The following is a 19,050-nucleotide window of genomic DNA, read 5'->3' on the forward strand; positions in this document are numbered from 1 at the left end:
ACCAGCACCCCACCCAGCACACAGATTCTTCTAAAGGAATCTGACATTAGCCAAAGCATCTCACAGGGCATAAGATCTGTTAGTATATTTAAAACAAAAAGGCCAGTAATCCATCCTCTCCTACTTTTAGAGAATACAGCGAGATAGTGACTGACATAATGAGGAACATTACTCAAAGTAATCCTACCGAAATTAAAAGAACATGTTACACAACCCCTTTAAAATGGAGGAGAGCAGGTCCATACCTGTTCCTTCTTCAAATGCCGCCATTGCTGTATCCCCTGGCACTCCCACCAGATATGCCCGCACATGGGTGAGGTGTCTCCCAGCTGCCCCTGCGGATGCTGGCACACACATGGCCTCTGGAACATGGGCATAGCTGTGGGGAATACTGGGATTATGGCAATGACGGCGATCGAAGGAGCAGGTATGGATCTGCTCTCGTCTGCTTTAAAGGGGCTGTGTAAGCCCTCATTTTTAAAGGGACTTGTCTGCAATCCGGATGCTGAATTGCATTTTGAACACATCGCTATCATTTGGATCTATAAAGCACGTGGCAGAAATGGTAGATAACCCTGAGTGCCCCTGCCAAATGAGGTGAAACGGGTGGCTACTAGGAAGAGGTGGTTTTTTTGGTGGTTGCACCCCATGTATGGAATAACCTTTTTAGTGAGATTTGCCTGGCTTCATCACTTTGTTCTTTTAGGTGCCTGGAAAAGACCTTTTTGTTCACTCAGGACTTTTACATTTAGATTTTCAAATTTGATTTTTAACAGATTTTAAAAGAGTTCTTAAATTGCTTTGTATTGTACTTTGTGTTTTCTCCCCCCCCACCGCCCCCGGTTTTGGTCTGTTATAATTCAATGTGTTATGTGTTTTTATTTCATGTTGTGAGCCACACAGAGAACAATTTGTTATGGGGCTGCTAACCGCTTAATAATAATAATAATAATAATAATAATAATAATACACTATGGAAATTCCTTTTCTTGGAGGCAAGTGTAAGTATTGTTGCTCCTCAGGTTGACATTTATTTATTTATTTAACATATTTCTATACCGCCCAAAACCTACGTCTCTGGGCGGTTCACAACAAGATAAAAACAAAAGTAAAACATCAGCCAAAAACAAAAACAAGAAATTCAAAACACAACGGTGACAATGATTTGATGATGCCAAGGGGGGCATGTTCCTTAGAAGCCCAGTTCAAAGTGTGTCCATTCAGAAATAAGTTCCAAAGGACTAAATGAGACATCCTAACAAGTATTTGTAGAAAGCAGCTTCACTTGATTCCACGATTACAACATCATAAATATGCCCTGTATCAATCCTTTCGAAAGGAAAGGACTTGCCATTCTGAATGTTTGCATTGGTTGTGTTTCCAATAGCTTGTGGCCTATTTCATTTTAATTTTAAACTTTCTGACCATTTTGAAACATTTACAAACTTTGACAAATAAATCATAAAGCCACACAGTGTAGGGAGCTTGAGGTTTCAAATCCTAAGAGACACCTCTTGTATTAGCTCTGTTTTCCTCGAAGTATCCAGTTGCATCTCATCGTTCCTTAACAGGCATTATAGGTCACAAAAGGAAGCTGGCTGCATTCAACAGCCTCAGACAGCCTTTTATTTTCTATAGAGAGTGCAGAACACAACTCATGTGGTATAATACGTTGCTTCCTATTGGTTGGCTCTGCTATCCATCACATAGCTCCCCAGAATACTGGCTCAGGTTGCTGTGCTACACATGAACCGATATGCTGGGTCTGGAGTGACCGATTCATTTCTCAATGGAAAGCAACATCGCCTTTAGGCTTTTACTTCTGTTTTTCTGTGTAGGATTTTCAGCGTCTGTGGACCAAGTATTTGGAAGAATGGAGAGGAGGTCAGTGATTTCATGCATTTGAGTAAAAAGCATAGGTACAGCTGAACAATTGGTTTGTATGTTGCTTGTGAATGGGGAATTGTAAACATATCTTGTATTTTATATAGTTGAAGCTTAGCATTTTTTGTTTTTTTTTTAAAAGTCAGAATTAATGTTGACCCAAATTGTTGCAGCATTAAAGATGCAATCTGCTGCAAGTTGTTTATTAAAAAAACAAGACTATTAGCATCAATAGGACTTCTTTTAAGATATTGCATTGAAAATTGCATATTCTATGGATCATTTTTTCATATTATTTTATATCTGAAGCATAACATTCTGGAAGGAGGCATTCTCTATTACATTCCTGTGTGCTTTTGTGACTTCACCACCCTTCCAAAGTGTTAATAACAGAGATATAAATAAAAGAGCGTAGGTGTAGAACATACTCCCAGAAATACAGCTGGTACTGTTCTTATTTTTAAAAACCCAAAGGGAAGCTTATTATATGGATGTGGATGTGTTGTGTTAGCTTTTCCAGAAAATGGGCAACATAACCTAAGCATTCTTATTTCCACATTGCTATAATGCAGTGTTAACATTTGTGTGGTATAAACAGATCTAAGATATTTCAGCAGGTGTCTGAGCCCAAGGGAAGTTACAGAGAGAAATAGCTAAATTGCATTATATACATAGTGTCTGACTGACAGTAATAAGTTAACATACAGGTCAGATAACGATGATGAGGATCACAGCTACTGATGAAGTCTGTGCATGTAGGGTAACAGGGGCATGTGGTGATTTGCTTAAGCTTGTATTAAGAGATCGGTGGCTTGGTTAACTGATGAATTAAAGCATACTGTAGCATGTAATTTGTTTGTTTCCTGTGATCATGGAAGACACCCAGTCAAGGTGTTTTTCCAAATAACATGCCTTTGTCAATTGTCACAAAGTAAAGTGACAGCTTTAAAGAGCTGAATTAAACAGAAACCTTACAATGTCAGGTCCTGAAGTTCTGGATTTTACTTCACTTAAAAATTTTGTTTTAACATTGAGCTCTATTCAGACATTATGTTTTGCCTTCATTCTTATACATGGACATGTTTTTGTGTGAGTGCCTGCATTCATTTTAAAGTTAACCTGGGGACATGCCCCTGGTTGTAGGATATAGAAAGGAAGCAGTGTTCCATTGCTGCTGTTCAGTGGAACATGTGAATAACTGTTCTTGCAAATAGATCTGTACCTGTAACCCTGTACACAGATTGTATGAGTGCTGATCGTGTGAACAGAGCTTTGATTTCATATACCTGAAATATAGTTTGAGGTTCTGTCCCTCTTTTTATATCAATCAATCAATCAATCAATCAATCAATCAATCATTATTACGGTCTAAGACCAGCATACCCCTTTTTTATAAGGGTCTGATCTCTGAACCTATGGGACGTGACTGCAGCTCAGTGGTAAAGCGAGCGTCTGCTTTGCATGCAGAAGGTCCCCGGTTGAATCCCTGGCATTTCCAGATAGGGCTTGTAAAGATCCCTGTCTGAAGCCCTTGTGAGCCACTGGTGGTCAGTGTGGATGTTACTGAGCTAGATGGGCCAGTGGTCTGACTCCATATAAGGCAGCGTCCTATGTGCCTTAGCCTTCAACTAATCAGTAAGGAAGAAAGCAATTTAAGTTTGTGCTCTTCTAAATTATGTGTTAAATAACTGCAAAAAGCAGCAACAGCCCCTCAGTCTGGTATAAGGGTCAAATTAAACAAAGCGTTACTGTATGCTCAGAAGTTCATCTCTGGCCTTTCCTTTTCTAAATTGTAGCCACAGGGCAGCTGTGTCCAAACTGAGGCTGTGGTGGGGAGAAGGGCTTTAATTCTTTGCCCCCATAATGATCTCGATCCAGATCTCACCCCCACCGTGACTGCCATTTGCCTTGATAGAGAAGCTTCCTTTAGCAATAGCAATAGCACTTACATTTATATACCGCTCTATAGCCGGAGCTCTCTAAGCGGTTTTTTACAATGATTTAGCATATTGCCCCCAACATTCTGGGTACTCATTTTACCGACCTCGGAAGGATGGAAGGCGGAGTCAACCTTGAGCCCCTGGTCAGGATTGAACTTGTAACCTTCTGGTTACAGGGCAGCAGTTTTACCACTGTGCCACCAGGGGCTCAGTGTGCCTTTAAGGCAGTAGCTGTTTGAGATAAGGGAATCAGAAAAGCCAACTAAACCTTACAAGACTGAGCACTTCATAAACAAACCAGAGGCGAGGGCAGCTTTTTTAGAACAGCCTGTTAAAATTAGGGTTTACTAGATCACAACTGCAACAATCTGAGCTGTGATATGGTGTATATCCATTGTGTAGCTGACATACATACATACCTGATTATTCTTTATCCCATTATTATCTCTATGGTCTGCCAGGACCAGTCTAGGGGATGCTTCCTGTTTTTGTACCCAATTCACTGGGGTACTGCAAATAAGAACAGGTGATATTTTGGGAAGAGGTGCCTATTATGGTGGTATGCTCAAGTGATTGGAGCTGCAGTGCCACTGCCAGTCTGGGCTGTACTGATTCTCCTAGTCTCTCTGGACTATCATGGATTAAGACAAAGATTGGCAGTCTTCCCCTCAGGGCTTTTTAAAAGGAAATTTCAGAACTGCTCAATGGTATGTGAGTGTAATTTGCATGCATAGGACGTGCTGCACAATACACATCTTTGCCCCCTTCCAGATTAGCTTATATCAACAAGAGTATCACCCCTCTCTGCTGTGGATCAACTCCTGGCGACCACAGAGCCATGTGGTTTTCTTTGGTAGAACACAGGAGGGGTTTACCTTGCCTTCTCCCACGTGGTCTGAGATGATGCCTTTCAGCACCTTTCTGTATTGCTGTTGCCTGATATAAGAGTTTCCCATAGTCTGGGAAACATACCAGTGGGGATTCGAACCAGCAACCTCTTGCTCCCTAGACAAGTTACTTCTCTGCTGCACCATTGTGGGTCTAGGGGAACATATTTTCACTTCTGGTGATCCTGTTCTAGTGTTCTTTCTTTTTGGACAGAGGTTTTCTCAGAGATGAGTAAAATGGTAAGGCAGAGGTTAAGTTTGAGTCCAGAGTTGGCATTATTATACTAAATATATTTTTGAGGGTTAGCTCAGAGTTATCTAAGGAACTGACAGTATTTATGTTAACAGCTGCCAGACTGTCTATTGCACAACATTGGAAAAAATGGACCCTTAATACATGGTATCAGCACATGTGGCACATAACTATATTGGGAAAACTGACCCATACTATCCATCTTCTATTGGGTCTGGCCAATCCCAATGTTTGTTTGTTTGTATTAATGACATGGTCTGATTTTATTTTATTTACAAATCAGGAAAATTCCACCTTCCAATTGCATTAATATCTGGAAAGATCACTTAATGAGGTTGTCATGTATTTAAGTAGAAATTAGCACTTAAGTGATAGTAGAAAGGGATAATTGCTTGTGATGCTTGTGGTTCTGTTATAAATGACTGTATGTTTGTGATATGTTTAACCAGTAAAAATGCAACAACCCCCCACACGGATACCCAGCCACACCCACACCCCTTTGCATTTTCCTTGACTATGCCCACATATTTTGCTTCCTAGAGTCACATCCATGACATTTAGAAACCTACATAGAGTGGGAGAAATGCCGAAGAACCGGGAATTTGACAGCTCTGTTGCAGAAGATAATCATTGGTGAACACTGTGGGGAGTAGCAATGCAGTATGTGGGAAGCATCTTTGGAAGGGGGAGGAGAAATGCGTACACTTGATCAGGGTCTAGGTTCTAGAGGATCCTGGACTTTATTTTTCTCATTGTTATAAATCACTTTTTATATCATCTAACATAGTACAACTTTTGCATTGATCTAATTTTTGAATTGCACAACTTTTAGAATGCACTTAACCCCGCCCCCCCCAACCCTGCATCTTTTGTATCTCATTGCATTTTAAAAATAAACACTGGTTCCCCTGTGTCAGTCATACTGATCTTGTGTGTCTGTTGAAGCATTGTGATCACAGGGGAAAGCTGATGCAGAGGCGTAACTAGGGAAAACGGCGCCCAGGGCAAGCACTGAAATTGCGCCCCCCCGCCGCCCCCCCCCCCACGGCCTCCCCAACATACATCTGACTGTCACGTAATCTACTCTTCCACCAGTGCCTGCCTATGCTCACATTCTGCCTGGTACAGAAAGTGATCCTCTATAAACACAAACTCAGCTATCTGGCCTCAAGCCACACCCCTGTGATTAGGGCTATTACAAAATATTTGTGTATTCAGGAGGCCATGCAATTTTGAAGGTACACCATAAATTCAAATATTAATTTATCTGAAAGTTATGCTTGTTAATCTGTTAATCTGTTTGAGCAACAATTAGAAGCCACTGTTGCTAAAAGAGATTTGAATGTGTTTTTATTTTAACTTTTTATATTATTCATTAGATAGCACTCTACGTGTAGGTATTTCTTCATAGTAGTCACTTAGTGCTTCCTCCATTTGTATGCCTTTCACTAAGTGACAGTGTAATGACAAAAGCTACAGTAAGTGAAAGTAGGAGGCAGGTGTAGGAGTAGTATTGGGAGTCATTGTAAATTCTTCTTGGAGAAGGCGCTGCCAGTCTGTGAAGACAGTAGTGAGCTAGATAGACCAATGGTCTGACTCAGTATATGGCAGCTTCCTATGCTCCTATGTTCTTTTTAAGTAGCCAGATATCTGGATGACAGCAGTATTCCATTAAATTTCATGGCAATTACTGTCTTTAATAAACACAGTGTTGGTAGCACTAAATCCCCACTCACTGCCATACAATCACTGCAAAGTGTAACCCTGTACTCTTTATGAATACTTCAGCCTGTGTTTAAAGCAACAAAATCACTTTCTGGGAAAATGCATCTAGCAGCAATCAGTACACATCATATTAAAACCAAGATATACTGAGCAGCACCTTCATAATTTTTAGTGACACATTTTGGGTTATAGTGGATAGATTGCAGGTTTGTATGCACATTAACTTGTGCCAGTTATGGCTAAAGAACAATCTTAAAGCCCCACAATAACTAAACCACGGCACAAAGAGACATTTGTTAATACAGGTCACATACCACTTTGTTTCCATATGTAGTTGCTTGAATATATTAATGACAAGGACACTGATATAGTAAAATAATATGAAGCCTTATAGTAAAATGATATATTTAGCTCTTATTAACTATAGTTAATGGTGGGCTATGAACTGAAGCCCTCATAAACATTGCTGCCGCCTCCCCCCCCTTACTCCACAGTCTTACCACACTCAGCTAAGCCAGTGGAATAAACATCTATCTTCTGCCCACAGAAAGCAAGACAAGTGTTATTTTTTTAATGCTTTCCAAGCATTTAAGTTCCAGAACATGCAAGCCAGTAAAGTTTGGAGTGCTCCCTCTAGATTTATTCGAGTTTCTAAGTGCTTTTACAAATCACTGGCTGAGCTTATTTTAACCATTGCTCATGAGGTCTTAGCCCCGGTGCCTGTTTTTCATGGCAAAGCTCAGCCAAGAACAAATGAAATTAAACAGAATGCCTTGGAGCATACACAGAGTGCATTTGATCTGGAACTCAAAAATGTGTAATGCTCCCTTCCTTCTGTCCTTTACGAAGCTTCTGAAAACGTATCTATTTTGCCAGGCTTTTTATTTTTAGTGTGGGGGTGGGTGGGTTGTGTTGGGTTTTTTGGTTTGTTTATGGCTGCTCCAACAAATGCAAACACGGTTCTGCAGCAGGCAGGCTCCCTGCTTCTGCCCCCTTTCCCGCCTTTTCGCAGAAGATTTGGGAATCTAGACAGCGGGGAGCAGGTAGGTTGCTCCCTCTGCCAGCCCCTGTGCGGAATACATGGGGGCGCCGCCAGGGCTCCCTTACTTACTGCTCCTGGACTGGGCTTTGCCTCCGAGCGAGCAGCTTCTCTCTCCTGCCTCCAGCTGGAGGGCTCTCAGCGTTCCCGCCGCCTTGTCTTGTCTCCCGACGCGCCCAGGCAACCCTCACTTCCGGCTTCCATGCGACTTCCCCCCACATACAGAGTGGCTGCATTCTGCCACTCTGTATGCGGGAGGGGGGAAGTCGCATGGAAGCCGGAAGTGAGGGTTGCCTGGGCGCCGCGGCGCGTTTTTTGCATTATTATTATTTTTTTAAAAAATTTGGGATCGGCAGGGGTCATGGCAGTGCCCCCCACGTGACCAGCAAAGATGGCGCCGGGGGCACGTGCCCCCCCTGCCCCCCCTATCGTTACGCCTTTGAGCTGATGGCTACAACTGCCTTTATTAGCTAGCATAGTATAGAGGTTAGAGTGTTTAACTAGGACTGGGAAGACCCAGGTTAGAATCCCCATTCAACCATGAAACTCACTGGGTGACACTGGGCCAGTCATGTATCTCTCAGCCTAACCTACTTCACTGGGCTGTTGTGAGGCTAAAGATAACTATGTATACCACTCGGACCTCCTTCGAGGAAGAGCGGGATAAGCAATTCATAGCTTGTGATATGTAGGGGAGATAAATAATATTTATTTATTACATTTTTTTAGTATCACCACACACAGATGTCTCATGGTGGCTTACAAAAATAAAAACACTTTAGTGGACGATCAGTTAAGTGTTTGTTATATATAATATAGTTTGAATAGTGTCCTTATGATGTGTATCTTTATATTTTTGTAACCTTGTGTCTTGCCACCACAGGGAAATATTTGGATTTTTTTTTGGTAGGAAAAGAAGCTCCCAGATTTTGAAAACTTAAGAATATGTTTTCAGATGTGTAATTTAACAATATAGTTTTGCTGTCCTCACAGTGCAAATGGTGAAAATTCATTAAAACAAAAATGTCTCTAAGTTAGGACACCCCACCCATTGCCTTCTTGAAAATTAAAAATGTGGCTGATAGTTGATTTCCCCCACACCCCCATTACTACTTGCAGATCAAAGGTAACTATGCCAAATTTCTTCCCCCTAGCGCTTAGATCATATTATTATTGATTTATTTACACAGTCAGACAGGTGTTATTGACTGGTTTGTTTTATCCAGACATCGAGTCCTTCCCAAGGACCTGGGATGGCTGAATTTTATTGTCAATGTTGTCGCTGTTGTTATAGATATCGTCGCAGAATATAGGCTGTTCCCAGTAAAGTTGCTTTTTGTAATTGGTTGATGGTGATTTCTGTGGCCCCTATGGTGTTGAGGTCTTCGAGGTCTTTTGGAACTGCACCCAGGGCGCCAATTACCACTGGGATTATTTTGGTCTTTTTCTGCCACAGCCTTTCAGTTTCAATTTGTAGATCTTTGTATTTGGTGATTTTTTCTATTTCTTTTTCTTCTATTCTGCTATCCCCTGGTATTGCTATGTCGATTATTTTAACTTGTTTTTCTTTCTTCTCGACTACAGTTATATCTGGTGTATTGTGTGGCAGATGTTTGTCTGTTTGTAGTCGGAAGTCCCATAATATTTTTACATCTTCATTTTCTTCAACTTTTTCAATTTTATAGTCCCACCAATTTTTGGCTACGGGTAGCTTGTATTTTTTGCAGATGTTCCAGTGTATCATCCCTGCTACCTTGTCATGCCTTTGTTTGTAGTCAGTCTGTGCGATCTTTTTACAACAGCTGATTAGGTGGTCCACTGTTTCATCTGCTTCTTTACAAAGGCGGCACTTGCTGTTTGTTGTGGATTTTTCTACTTTTGCTCTTATTGTATTTGTTCTTAGTGCCTGTTCTTGTGCAGCCAGTATTAAACCCTCAGTTTCTTTCTTCAAGTTGCCATTCTTAAGCCATTGCTAGGTCTTGGTGATGTCTGATTTTCCACTTATATTGTGCAAATATTGACCATGCAGGGGCTTATTTTTCGATTTTTCTGCTCGGTTCTTGACTTGTTCTTTCTTGTAGGCCTGCTTTGTTTCATTGGTGTTGAATAGTTTTTCGTTACTGACCATTTGAAGTGCATCTTCTTCACTGTCCTTGATATATTCTTCGAGGCCTCTTTTCTCCTCCTCTACTGTTTGATGGACTTGCAACATTCCTCTTCCACCTGAGCTGCGAAGTTGATGTTGTTAATAATAATAATAATAATAATAATAATAATAATAATAATTCGATTTCTCTACCGCCTTTCCAAAAATGGCTCAGGGCAGTTTACACAGAGAAATAATAAATAAATAAGATGGCTCCCTGTCCCCAAAGGGCTCACATTCTAAAAAAACCACAAGATAGACACCAGCAACAGTCACTGGAGGTACTGTGCTGGGGGTGGATAGGGCCAGTTACTTTCTCCCTGCTAAATAAAGAGAATCACCACGTTAAAAGGTGCCTCTTTGCCCAGTTAGCAGGGGATATGATGTGTATCTAAGGTGCTTAGATAATAGTTACTCTATAATTTTCCTCATTCTCCTTCTTTACAAGTAAGAATAAAGTATTTCTGTATCACATTGTTTGAGGGTGTTTGAGCCAGCCTGACTTGAGATCTAGAAGCCATACGTGGCCTGTGCCAGTCCCATCTTGTTGATATCCCAAATCAGGTCCGACATGGGCACAAGTTATATAGGAAGCTACTTTGTACTGAGACTGTGGATCTATCTAGCTCAGTATAGTCTATTCCAACTGGCAGCAGCTCTTCAGCTTTTAGACAGGAATTAGTATTTCCCAGTCCAACTTGGAGATGCCAAGGATTTAACTTGGTATCTTTTGCATGCAAACCAGATGCTCTGCCACTGAGCTACAGCCTCATCCTTTGGGTAGCTGACAAGGGCCTGGCATTCTGGAAGACAAAGTGCCTGCTCTGGTCCTCTGGGAGGATTTGGCCCAGCCAGCAACTGGTGGCTGCCGGCTGGGTGTGCCGTCTTCCACTGATAGTGGTGACCAATACAGGATTCTTTCCTTCTCAGCAGCAGCGGCAGCAGTGTTCTAGTCAGCTCCTGCCCTCCATGTTTTTCCTTCCACAGTGATTTTGCTGCCAGTTCACTGAGAAGGAAAGAAACCTGCAGTGCTGGCTCAACGGGTTGTGCTGCCCTTGGCCAATTTTGCTCTGGTTTCGTTTCACCCACCCTGCTGCCATGCTGCCCTCCTGCTCTGACTGCAGTAAGAGCCTATTGGAAATCATGATGTGCGTGCATGCACCCGGTCGCCGTTATCAAGGTGCATGCATGCCTGTCGCCATTTTCAGTAGGAGTCTTGCTCTTTCTGTTGCTAGAGAAGCAGAATCGGTTCTCTCACTTTCATGAGAGAGCCGATTTTTCCGCTGTGGCAAGAGCCAACATGGCAGCAGCGGGGGAAAGGTGGCGGTGGGGGCAGGTCCAGGAAAAGGCATCGCAGAAGCTGTTTCACTGTGGAGTGAGACTGTAGGTTGGCTGCATACTAAAAATAGCTGTGCATGGGTTGGAGAGGAGAGCTGGTCTTGTGGTAGCAAGCATGACTTGTCCCCATAGCTAAGCAGGGTCTGCCCTGGTTGCATATGAATGGGAGACTAGAAGTGTGAGCAGTGCAAGATATTCCCCTCAGGGGATGAAGCCACTCTGGGAAGAGCATGAAGGTTTCAAGTTCCTTCCCTGGCTTCTCCAAGATAGGGCTAAGAGAGATTCCTGCCTGCAACCTTGGAGAAGCTGCTGCCAGTCTGTGAAGACAATACTGAGCGAGATAGACCAATGGTCTGACTCAGTACAGTGAGGGAAATAAGTATTTGATCTCCTGCTGATTTTGTCCGTTTGCCCTCTGACACAGAAATGACCAGGCTATAATTGGAATGGTAGGTTTATTGTAGCTGTGAGAGACAGAATAACAACAAACAAACCCTCAAAAGCCCAGTGCCCAAAAGTCAGCGATGGATTTGCATTGTAGTGAGGGAAATAAGTATTCGATCCCCTACCAACCAGCAAGATTTCAGGCTCCCAGGTGTCTTTTCACTATAGGCAGGTAACGAGCTGAGATGAGGAACACCCTCTGTAAGGGAGTGCTCCTAATCCCAGCTTGTTACAGTACTTGTATAAAAGACACCTGTCCATAGAAGCAAGCAATCACTCCGCTTCCAAACTCACCACCATGCCCAAGACCAAAGAGCTGTTGAAGGATGTCAGGGACAAGGTTGTAGACCTGCACAAGGCTGGACTGGGCTACAAGACTATCGCCAAGCAGCTTGGTGAGAAGGTGACTACAGTTGGCACGATAACTCGCAAATGGAAGAAACACAAAACAACTGTCAATCTCCCTCGGTCTGGGGCTCCATGCAAGATCTCACCTCGTGGAGTTGCAATGATCATGAGAACGGTGACAAAGCAGCCCAGAACTACACGGGGGGAACTTGTCAATGATCTCAGGGCAGCTGGAACCATATTCACCAAGAAAACAATTGGTAACACACTACGCCGTGAAGGACTGAAATCTTGCAGTGCCCGCAAGGTCCCCCTGCTCAAGGCAGCACATGTACAGGCCCGTCTGCAGTTTGCCAATGCCCATCTGAATGATCCAGAGGAGAACTGGGCGAAAGTGTTGTGGTCAGATGAGACCAAAATCGAGCTCTTTGGCATCAACTCAACTCGCCGTGTGTGGAGGAGGAGGAATGCTGCCTATGAGCCCAAGAACACCATCCCCACCGTCAAACATGGAGGTGGACACATTATGCTTTGGGGGTGTTTTTCTGCTAAGGGGACAGGACACCTTCACTGCATCGAAGGGACGATGGACAGGACCATGTACCGTCAGAACTTGGGTGAGCACCTCCTTCCCTCAGCCAGGGCATTGAGAATGGGTCATGGATGGGTATTCCAGCATGACAATGACCCAAAACACACAGCCAAGGCAACAAAGGAGTGGCTCAAGAAGAAGCACATGAAGGTCCTGGAGTGGCCCAGCCAGTCTCCAGACCTTAATCCCATAGGAAATCTGTGGAGGGAGCTGAAGGTTCGGGTTGCCAAACATCAGCCTCGAAACCTTTCTGACTTGGAGAGGATCTGCAAAGAGGAGTGGGACATCATCCCTCCTGGGTTGTGTGCAAACCTGGTGGCCAACTACAAGAAACGTCTGACCTCTGTGATTGCCAACAAGGGTTTTGCCACCAAGTACTAAGACATCTTTTGTGAAGGGATCGAATACTTATTTCCCTCACTACAATGCAAATCCATTGCTGACTTTTGGGCACTGGGCTTTTGAGGGTTTGTTTGTTGTTATTCTGTCTTTCACAGCTACAATAAACCTACCATTCCAATTATAGCCTGGTCATTTCTGTGTCACAGGGCAAACGGACAAAATCAGCAGGGGATCAAATACTTATTTCCCTCACTGTATATGGCAGTTTCCTATGTTCCTATGGGTTGGGGGGAACCTAGAGACTGATCAATTTCGGTGCCCCTAAACCTCTGCTCCCTTTGTTAGTGCCACTTTGACCACTACCCTGAGCCAGCCCTGGAAACCTGTGACCATCATCACAGTAAGGGTTTCAGGCAGTGGTTCAATTCAGAAGATTCTGAGGAGGAGCTGCCTGCCCCACAGTCCCCTGATACGGTCCTGCTGCAGGACACTGAGGAGGAAGCCCCAGAGCTTACCTATTGTGGAACAGCAGGAGGTGCCAGGGAGCCATTGCCCTTTTCAGATGGGGAGGAGCTGGGACCAAGCAGCAGACCGGTGAGCTACGTGGAGTGTCGGCATGACCGCAGAAAGGAGCCGCGTTTTGTGCAGAGAAGGAGCAGTGGCTGTTTGGCTGCAAAGTCTGCCCAGGGAGGTGTCTGAATCTGTAGCTCCGAAGGCAGGTGTGGCCTTAATTGGCTTCACCTGGCATTTAACCTTGAAGAGGTATAAATTCAGACCACTCTACTCTGCACCGTGCTGGTTTCAACTGATCGCCTTGGTGTGAAGTTCCAGCTCCCTGCTCTTGAGCACCTGGTTCCTGTTTGCTCCTGTGATCTTGACCCTATGCCTGACTATTGACTTCTGACTCTTTTCGGAACCCCCTGGACTACGGAACTGGCAACCGACCTCTCTCCTGGCATTGACCCATATTGGACTTGGCACTCGACTATGATTTATGGACTGATGATTCAAATGTGGTAATTTCAATTGACCTTGTCCTATGCACACTTGCTTTTGCTTTGCTGCTAGTAAAAACGTGAATCCCACGCATTCCAGCTGTTGCTTTGATTTACTGCGGGAGCGTGCACCTTTGACAATGGGGAGGAGGCCCCACTGTGGTAGAATGGGTCACTTTGCTCACAGCACCCTCAAACCTGGAATGGGCCCTGACTGAAACCTGTTGCAGGATCAGCATGGCTAGGGGAGCAACTGTAACAGGAACTAACGAGTGCCAAATATCCATGCTAGAAAGTACCTCTTTGAGGTGTTTTCTGTTGGTATATTTATTACATTTATATTTATTTATTTAACATATTTGTATACTGCCCAAAACACAAGTCTCTGGGCGGTTTACAACAGAACAATCAAAACAAGAAGTTTTAACAAAAAGGTTGTTAAAAAAAGTTTTAACAACAAAAAGGTTTAAACATTACAACAGTTCAAAACTTAAAACAATGTTAAAACTATTGAAAATCATCAAACTATTAGAACAGTATCTAATTAAAAGCCTGAATGAACAAATATGTCTTGGCTGCCTTTTAAAAAGTTGTAAGGATGAGGAGATTCTTATTTCAGCAGAGAGTGCATTCCAAAGCCTCAGGGCAGCAGTGGAGAAGGCCCGTCCTCAAGTATCCATCAGACGAACTGGCGGCAACTGCAGACGAACCTCTCCTGATGATCTCAGTGGGTGGTGTGGTTCATAGTGAAGACATTCTCTTAAATACCCAGGGTCCAAGCTATTTAAGGCTCTATAGGTTATAACTAAGATCTTGTATTTTGCCCGGTAATCTATCAGCAACCAGTGTGGATCTTTTAGGATAGGAGTGATATGGTCTCTCCAAGATGACCCATAGGCCAACCTGGCTGCCGCATTCTGGACCAACTGCAGTTTCTGGACTGCATACAAAGGCAGCCTCACATAGAGTGCATTGTAGTAGTCAAGTCTGGAGGTGACCAGCAGATGTACTACTGGTCTGAAGTCATTTATCTCAAGAAACGGGCGCAGCTGGTATATCAGCCAAAGCTGTTAAAAGGCACCTTTGGTCACTGCCTCAACCTGGGACACCAGGAAGAGGTTTGTGTCCAGAAGCACCCTCAGACTGCATACCTGTTCTGTCTGGGGAAGTGTGACCCCATCCAGAACAGGCAGATCAAAATAATCTCCTGAGTTCTGACCCCACACAATTACCTTCATCTTATCTGGATTCAATCTCAGTTTGTTATCCCTCATCTAGCCCATCACTGCTTCCAGGCAGGCATTTAGAGATGTTATGCCTTCTCGTGATGATGTTGACATGGAGAAAAAGATTTAGATGCACCAAATCTCCTGATGATCTCTCCAAGCAGTTTCATGTAGATATTAAACAACATCGGAGACAATACGGAGCCCTTAGGGACACCATACTGTAGTTCAGATTTTTAAGAACAACAGTATCTGAGGGACACCATCTGGAATCTGCCCGAGAGGTAGGAGTGGAACCATGGCAAAGCAGTGCCTCCCACCCCCAACCCTCTAAGATGCTCCAGAAGGATATTATGGTTGATAGTATTGAAAGCCGCTGAGAGGTCCAAAAGGACCAACAAAGTCACACTTCCTATGTCAATTGCCAATTGGAGATCATCCATCAGCCCGAACAAGGAAGTCTCCACTCCATAGCCCTCCCGAAAGTCAGTCTGAAATGGGTCTAGATAATCAGTTTCATCCAAGACTACCTGGAGTTGGGAGGCCACCACCTTCTCAATTACCTTGCCCAACCACAGAAGGTTGGAGACAAGCTTATAGTTGCTTAACTCTGAGGTATCCAATGCAGACTTCTTCAAAAGAGGTCTAATAATTGCCTCCTTAAGGCAAGGAGGCATCCTGCCCTCCCTCAGAGAAGCATTATGCTCTCTACTAGGCCTCCTGCAACAACTTCCCTGCTAGATAGTATAAGCCATGATGGGCAAGGGTCAAGAGAACAGGTGGTAGGCCGCACCATTCCGAGCAGCTTGTCCACATCCTCTAGAGTCACAAACTGGAACTGATCCGGCCTGAGCACACAAAAGGAATTGCTGGACACCTCCGATTCAGATACTTACAGTAATTGTAATCAAGCGTGTAACCAGCAATGTGCGTCAGTCCCGAGACCCCTTGGGATAGGCCCATAGTTGTCATGGCCGCTATGAACTCCTGAGCTGCCCCGGACAGATTTGTCCCAAAGTAGATATTGAAGTCCCCCAGCACCACAAACCTGGGGGACTCCAATGCCAAACCCGAGACCAAGTCCGTCAGCTGAGTTAGGGACTCCATTGGGCAGCGGGGCGATTGGTACACCAAGAGAAGTCCCAGTCTATCCCTGGTCCACAAACTTAGGAACACACATTCATTATGTTCAGACACTTCAACAGGGATGCTGGTCAGGGAGAGGTTATTCTTATAGACCACAGCCACTTCACATTCCTGCACCTGCACCTGCTCCTCAACAGAGTACCCTGGAGGGAGAAGCTGGGACCACACTGGGCCACCAACCTCCCCAAACCAAGTCTCTGTAATACATACCAGGTCTGCCTCTTCATCCAGAATCAAATAATGGATGGTTTCCTGGCATTACAGAGGAGCAAGGTGAGGGTCTGTGGGAGGTTGGCACTGCTCCCCAAGGTCAAAAGAGCTGGCAGGATAGCTGGAAGGGGAAACAGCTAATAGATCTCTGACTTCCCTTCCCCTGTAATGTCTTGCTGACCTGCCAACTTTATTTCTTCTATTCCCCGCCATCACACAGTCAGTGGACATGCCCCCTGTTTCCCTATCCCCAGACAAACCAAGACACGTTTGAAACATCCAGGACCTAAACACAACAGAAACCAAAATAATACCACCTGGCCCTCACCCTCACTGTCCCCTGAAGTGGCCCCCCAAAGAGGCACCCCCCTTTGGCGTCACCCCTTTGGTGGTGACCCTGCTGCCACAGGGCAGCATCCCTTTTAGAAGCCCAGAAAGATGGCTAGTCTGGGCAAATGGTCCTCAGGAACCACTGACTCACTCCCCTTGGCCCCGAACCCGCACAGACGCGTCCACAGGGCAGCAGCCACAGTCCCACAAGTTAGGGGGCACACAGGCTGGCAGGTTTACAACAGCCATTGTGTCCCATCTTTCTTCCATCTTGGAGCTCAAGCCAGTTTCCATGGGATTCTAGACCATCCAGGCACTGACCAGGCCCAGACCTGCTTAGCTTCAAGAAGGTCAAGGTGACTGTATCATGTACCCTCAGTTGAGCCCCTAGTGGCTGTATGTTTTCACCTTCCTGTATTGGTATCAATAATGGCTGGAGAAGCTGCAGTTTGGAAATAACCTGTACTTTATCAGTAATGAGGTATCGTTAAGATGGAAGTCATTAACAATGGACACCCCAGTCTGGAAGGAAAGATCCATATGTGCAAGCATAGCTTTCCACATGTTCCTGATATGGATTTGGATGCATATCCCCACCCACATTGCTGTGTTCATCCAAGCCCTTAGCAGATGCGCCATTTGATGTGAATGGGGAAGCACACTCACTTCCAGGACCACCAGTTGCTACATGTGACTCATGCCTATGGCTATAGTTGGACTGGAGTCAAGCATTTGAAATATATTTTTGAATGCACAGGCATGTTAATACAGGAATCTATTTGTCTTTGTATTTTATGCTAGCGTGTTCAATTGCACTGATTTTTTTTATAAGCCCAGTTAATGTCATTCCCAATTAAACATTATCTGCTGTTATAACATACTTTTATCATGTATATTTTTTTGAAACACTGGAAGCCATGGTAGTCCAGGGCTTCCAGTGTTTCAAAAAATGGATGCAATAATTCAACCATATTCATTTTTAAATTGGCAGTTTTCAAACGCTATTCTGTTGCATGAGCAATTTTCAAATAAACAAGCCAGATTTTGAGATCTTGTTGATGGATAATGTCATCTGGTAAGTAGGCATTTACATTCTTTTTAATACATATAATCTTATTTAATTGAGTGTTACAAAGTGATTAGCTACTCCAGTGCTTTTCATTAGAGCTAAGCCAATTTTAGTTCTGCTGGTGACAGACCTAGAATGGGTAAAATAAACTTATTAAAGGTAAAGTGTGCCGTCGAGTCAGTGTCAGTATAAAATGATACACTCGTATGATAGCTCTGTTGTTGTTATGTTTGCACTTACGTATTTTGCTTGAAGGTCAGAATTGTTTTGCACATGGATTAGTGCTGTGTACAGATTTTGTATGGAGCAATCGCATTGACTTACTGCAGCACAAGCCTTGATTTAGCATCAGTAGTTTTATGACTGTATCTGTGTAATGAGGGAGGGGAGAAGCTGGTCTTGTGGTAGCAAGCATTACTTGCCCCCTTAGCTAAGCAGGGTCCACCCTGGTTGCATTTGAATGGGAGACCACATGTGAGCACTGTAAGATATTCCTCTTAGGGGATGGAGCCACTCTGGGAAGAGCATCTAAGTTCCAAGTTCCTTCTCTGGCATCTCCAAGATACTCTGAGAGAGATTCCTGACTGCAACCTTGGAGAAGCCACTGCCAGTCTAGGTAGACAATACTGAGCAAGATGGACCAATGGTCTGACTCAGTATATGAAAGCTTTCTGTGTTCCTAAGCTTCACTGAACCTAGAGAAAAGGCTTGTAGAAACCATATCTCCTAGTCTAATACATATGAATGAAGTCATGATATTAACTAGACCACACTGTAGGCAGCTCCTGGTTTAGTCAATATCACTAGTAAGATAGACTGACCGATTCGTTGCACAGGCATAAACTGGCATTTTTGATTGGCCAGCACTTCTGTGGGTGTCTAAGGAAACAAGAGCTCAAGTGTGCAAATACTTACAGTTCCATGACCACACTTCATAAAAATAATTACATTGGGAACAATGTACGTTGTGCTCCTGAAGTGCTGATCTATAACTTTAAGTATCCGTGCCCTTGGGTTCCTGCGCAAGACCACCAGGACTTTCTTAGATGCCCACAGCAGTGCAGGCTGATCTGAAACACTGGGGTAAGCCTGTAGAACATGTGGGCCATTTTTCTTTTTAAGGGAGTGGACATGAA

General features: G+C 43.9%; 1 protein-coding gene across 2 annotated transcripts in view; it reads left to right on the top strand.

Annotated features, from left to right (window-relative positions):
• The window catches only part of LOC128347418 (V-type proton ATPase subunit S1-like protein), a 47,821-nt gene that overhangs the window by 7,519 nt on the left and 21,252 nt on the right, over positions 1–19,050 (top strand). Inside the window, exon 2 of one of the 2 annotated variants that reach the window (XM_053302003.1) lies at positions 1,839–1,884. In XM_053302003.1, the coding sequence (XP_053157978.1) occupies positions 1,839–1,884 (46 nt within the window). Of the gene's footprint in view, positions 1–1,745; positions 1,885–19,050 lie in introns of those variants that run through there. The other variant, XM_053302004.1, reaches the window with a different exon arrangement.

Source organism: Hemicordylus capensis, chromosome 2 (genome assembly GCF_027244095.1).
Source record: "Hemicordylus capensis ecotype Gifberg chromosome 2, rHemCap1.1.pri, whole genome shotgun sequence".
NCBI classification, from domain to species: Eukaryota; Metazoa; Chordata; class Lepidosauria; order Squamata; family Cordylidae; genus Hemicordylus; species Hemicordylus capensis.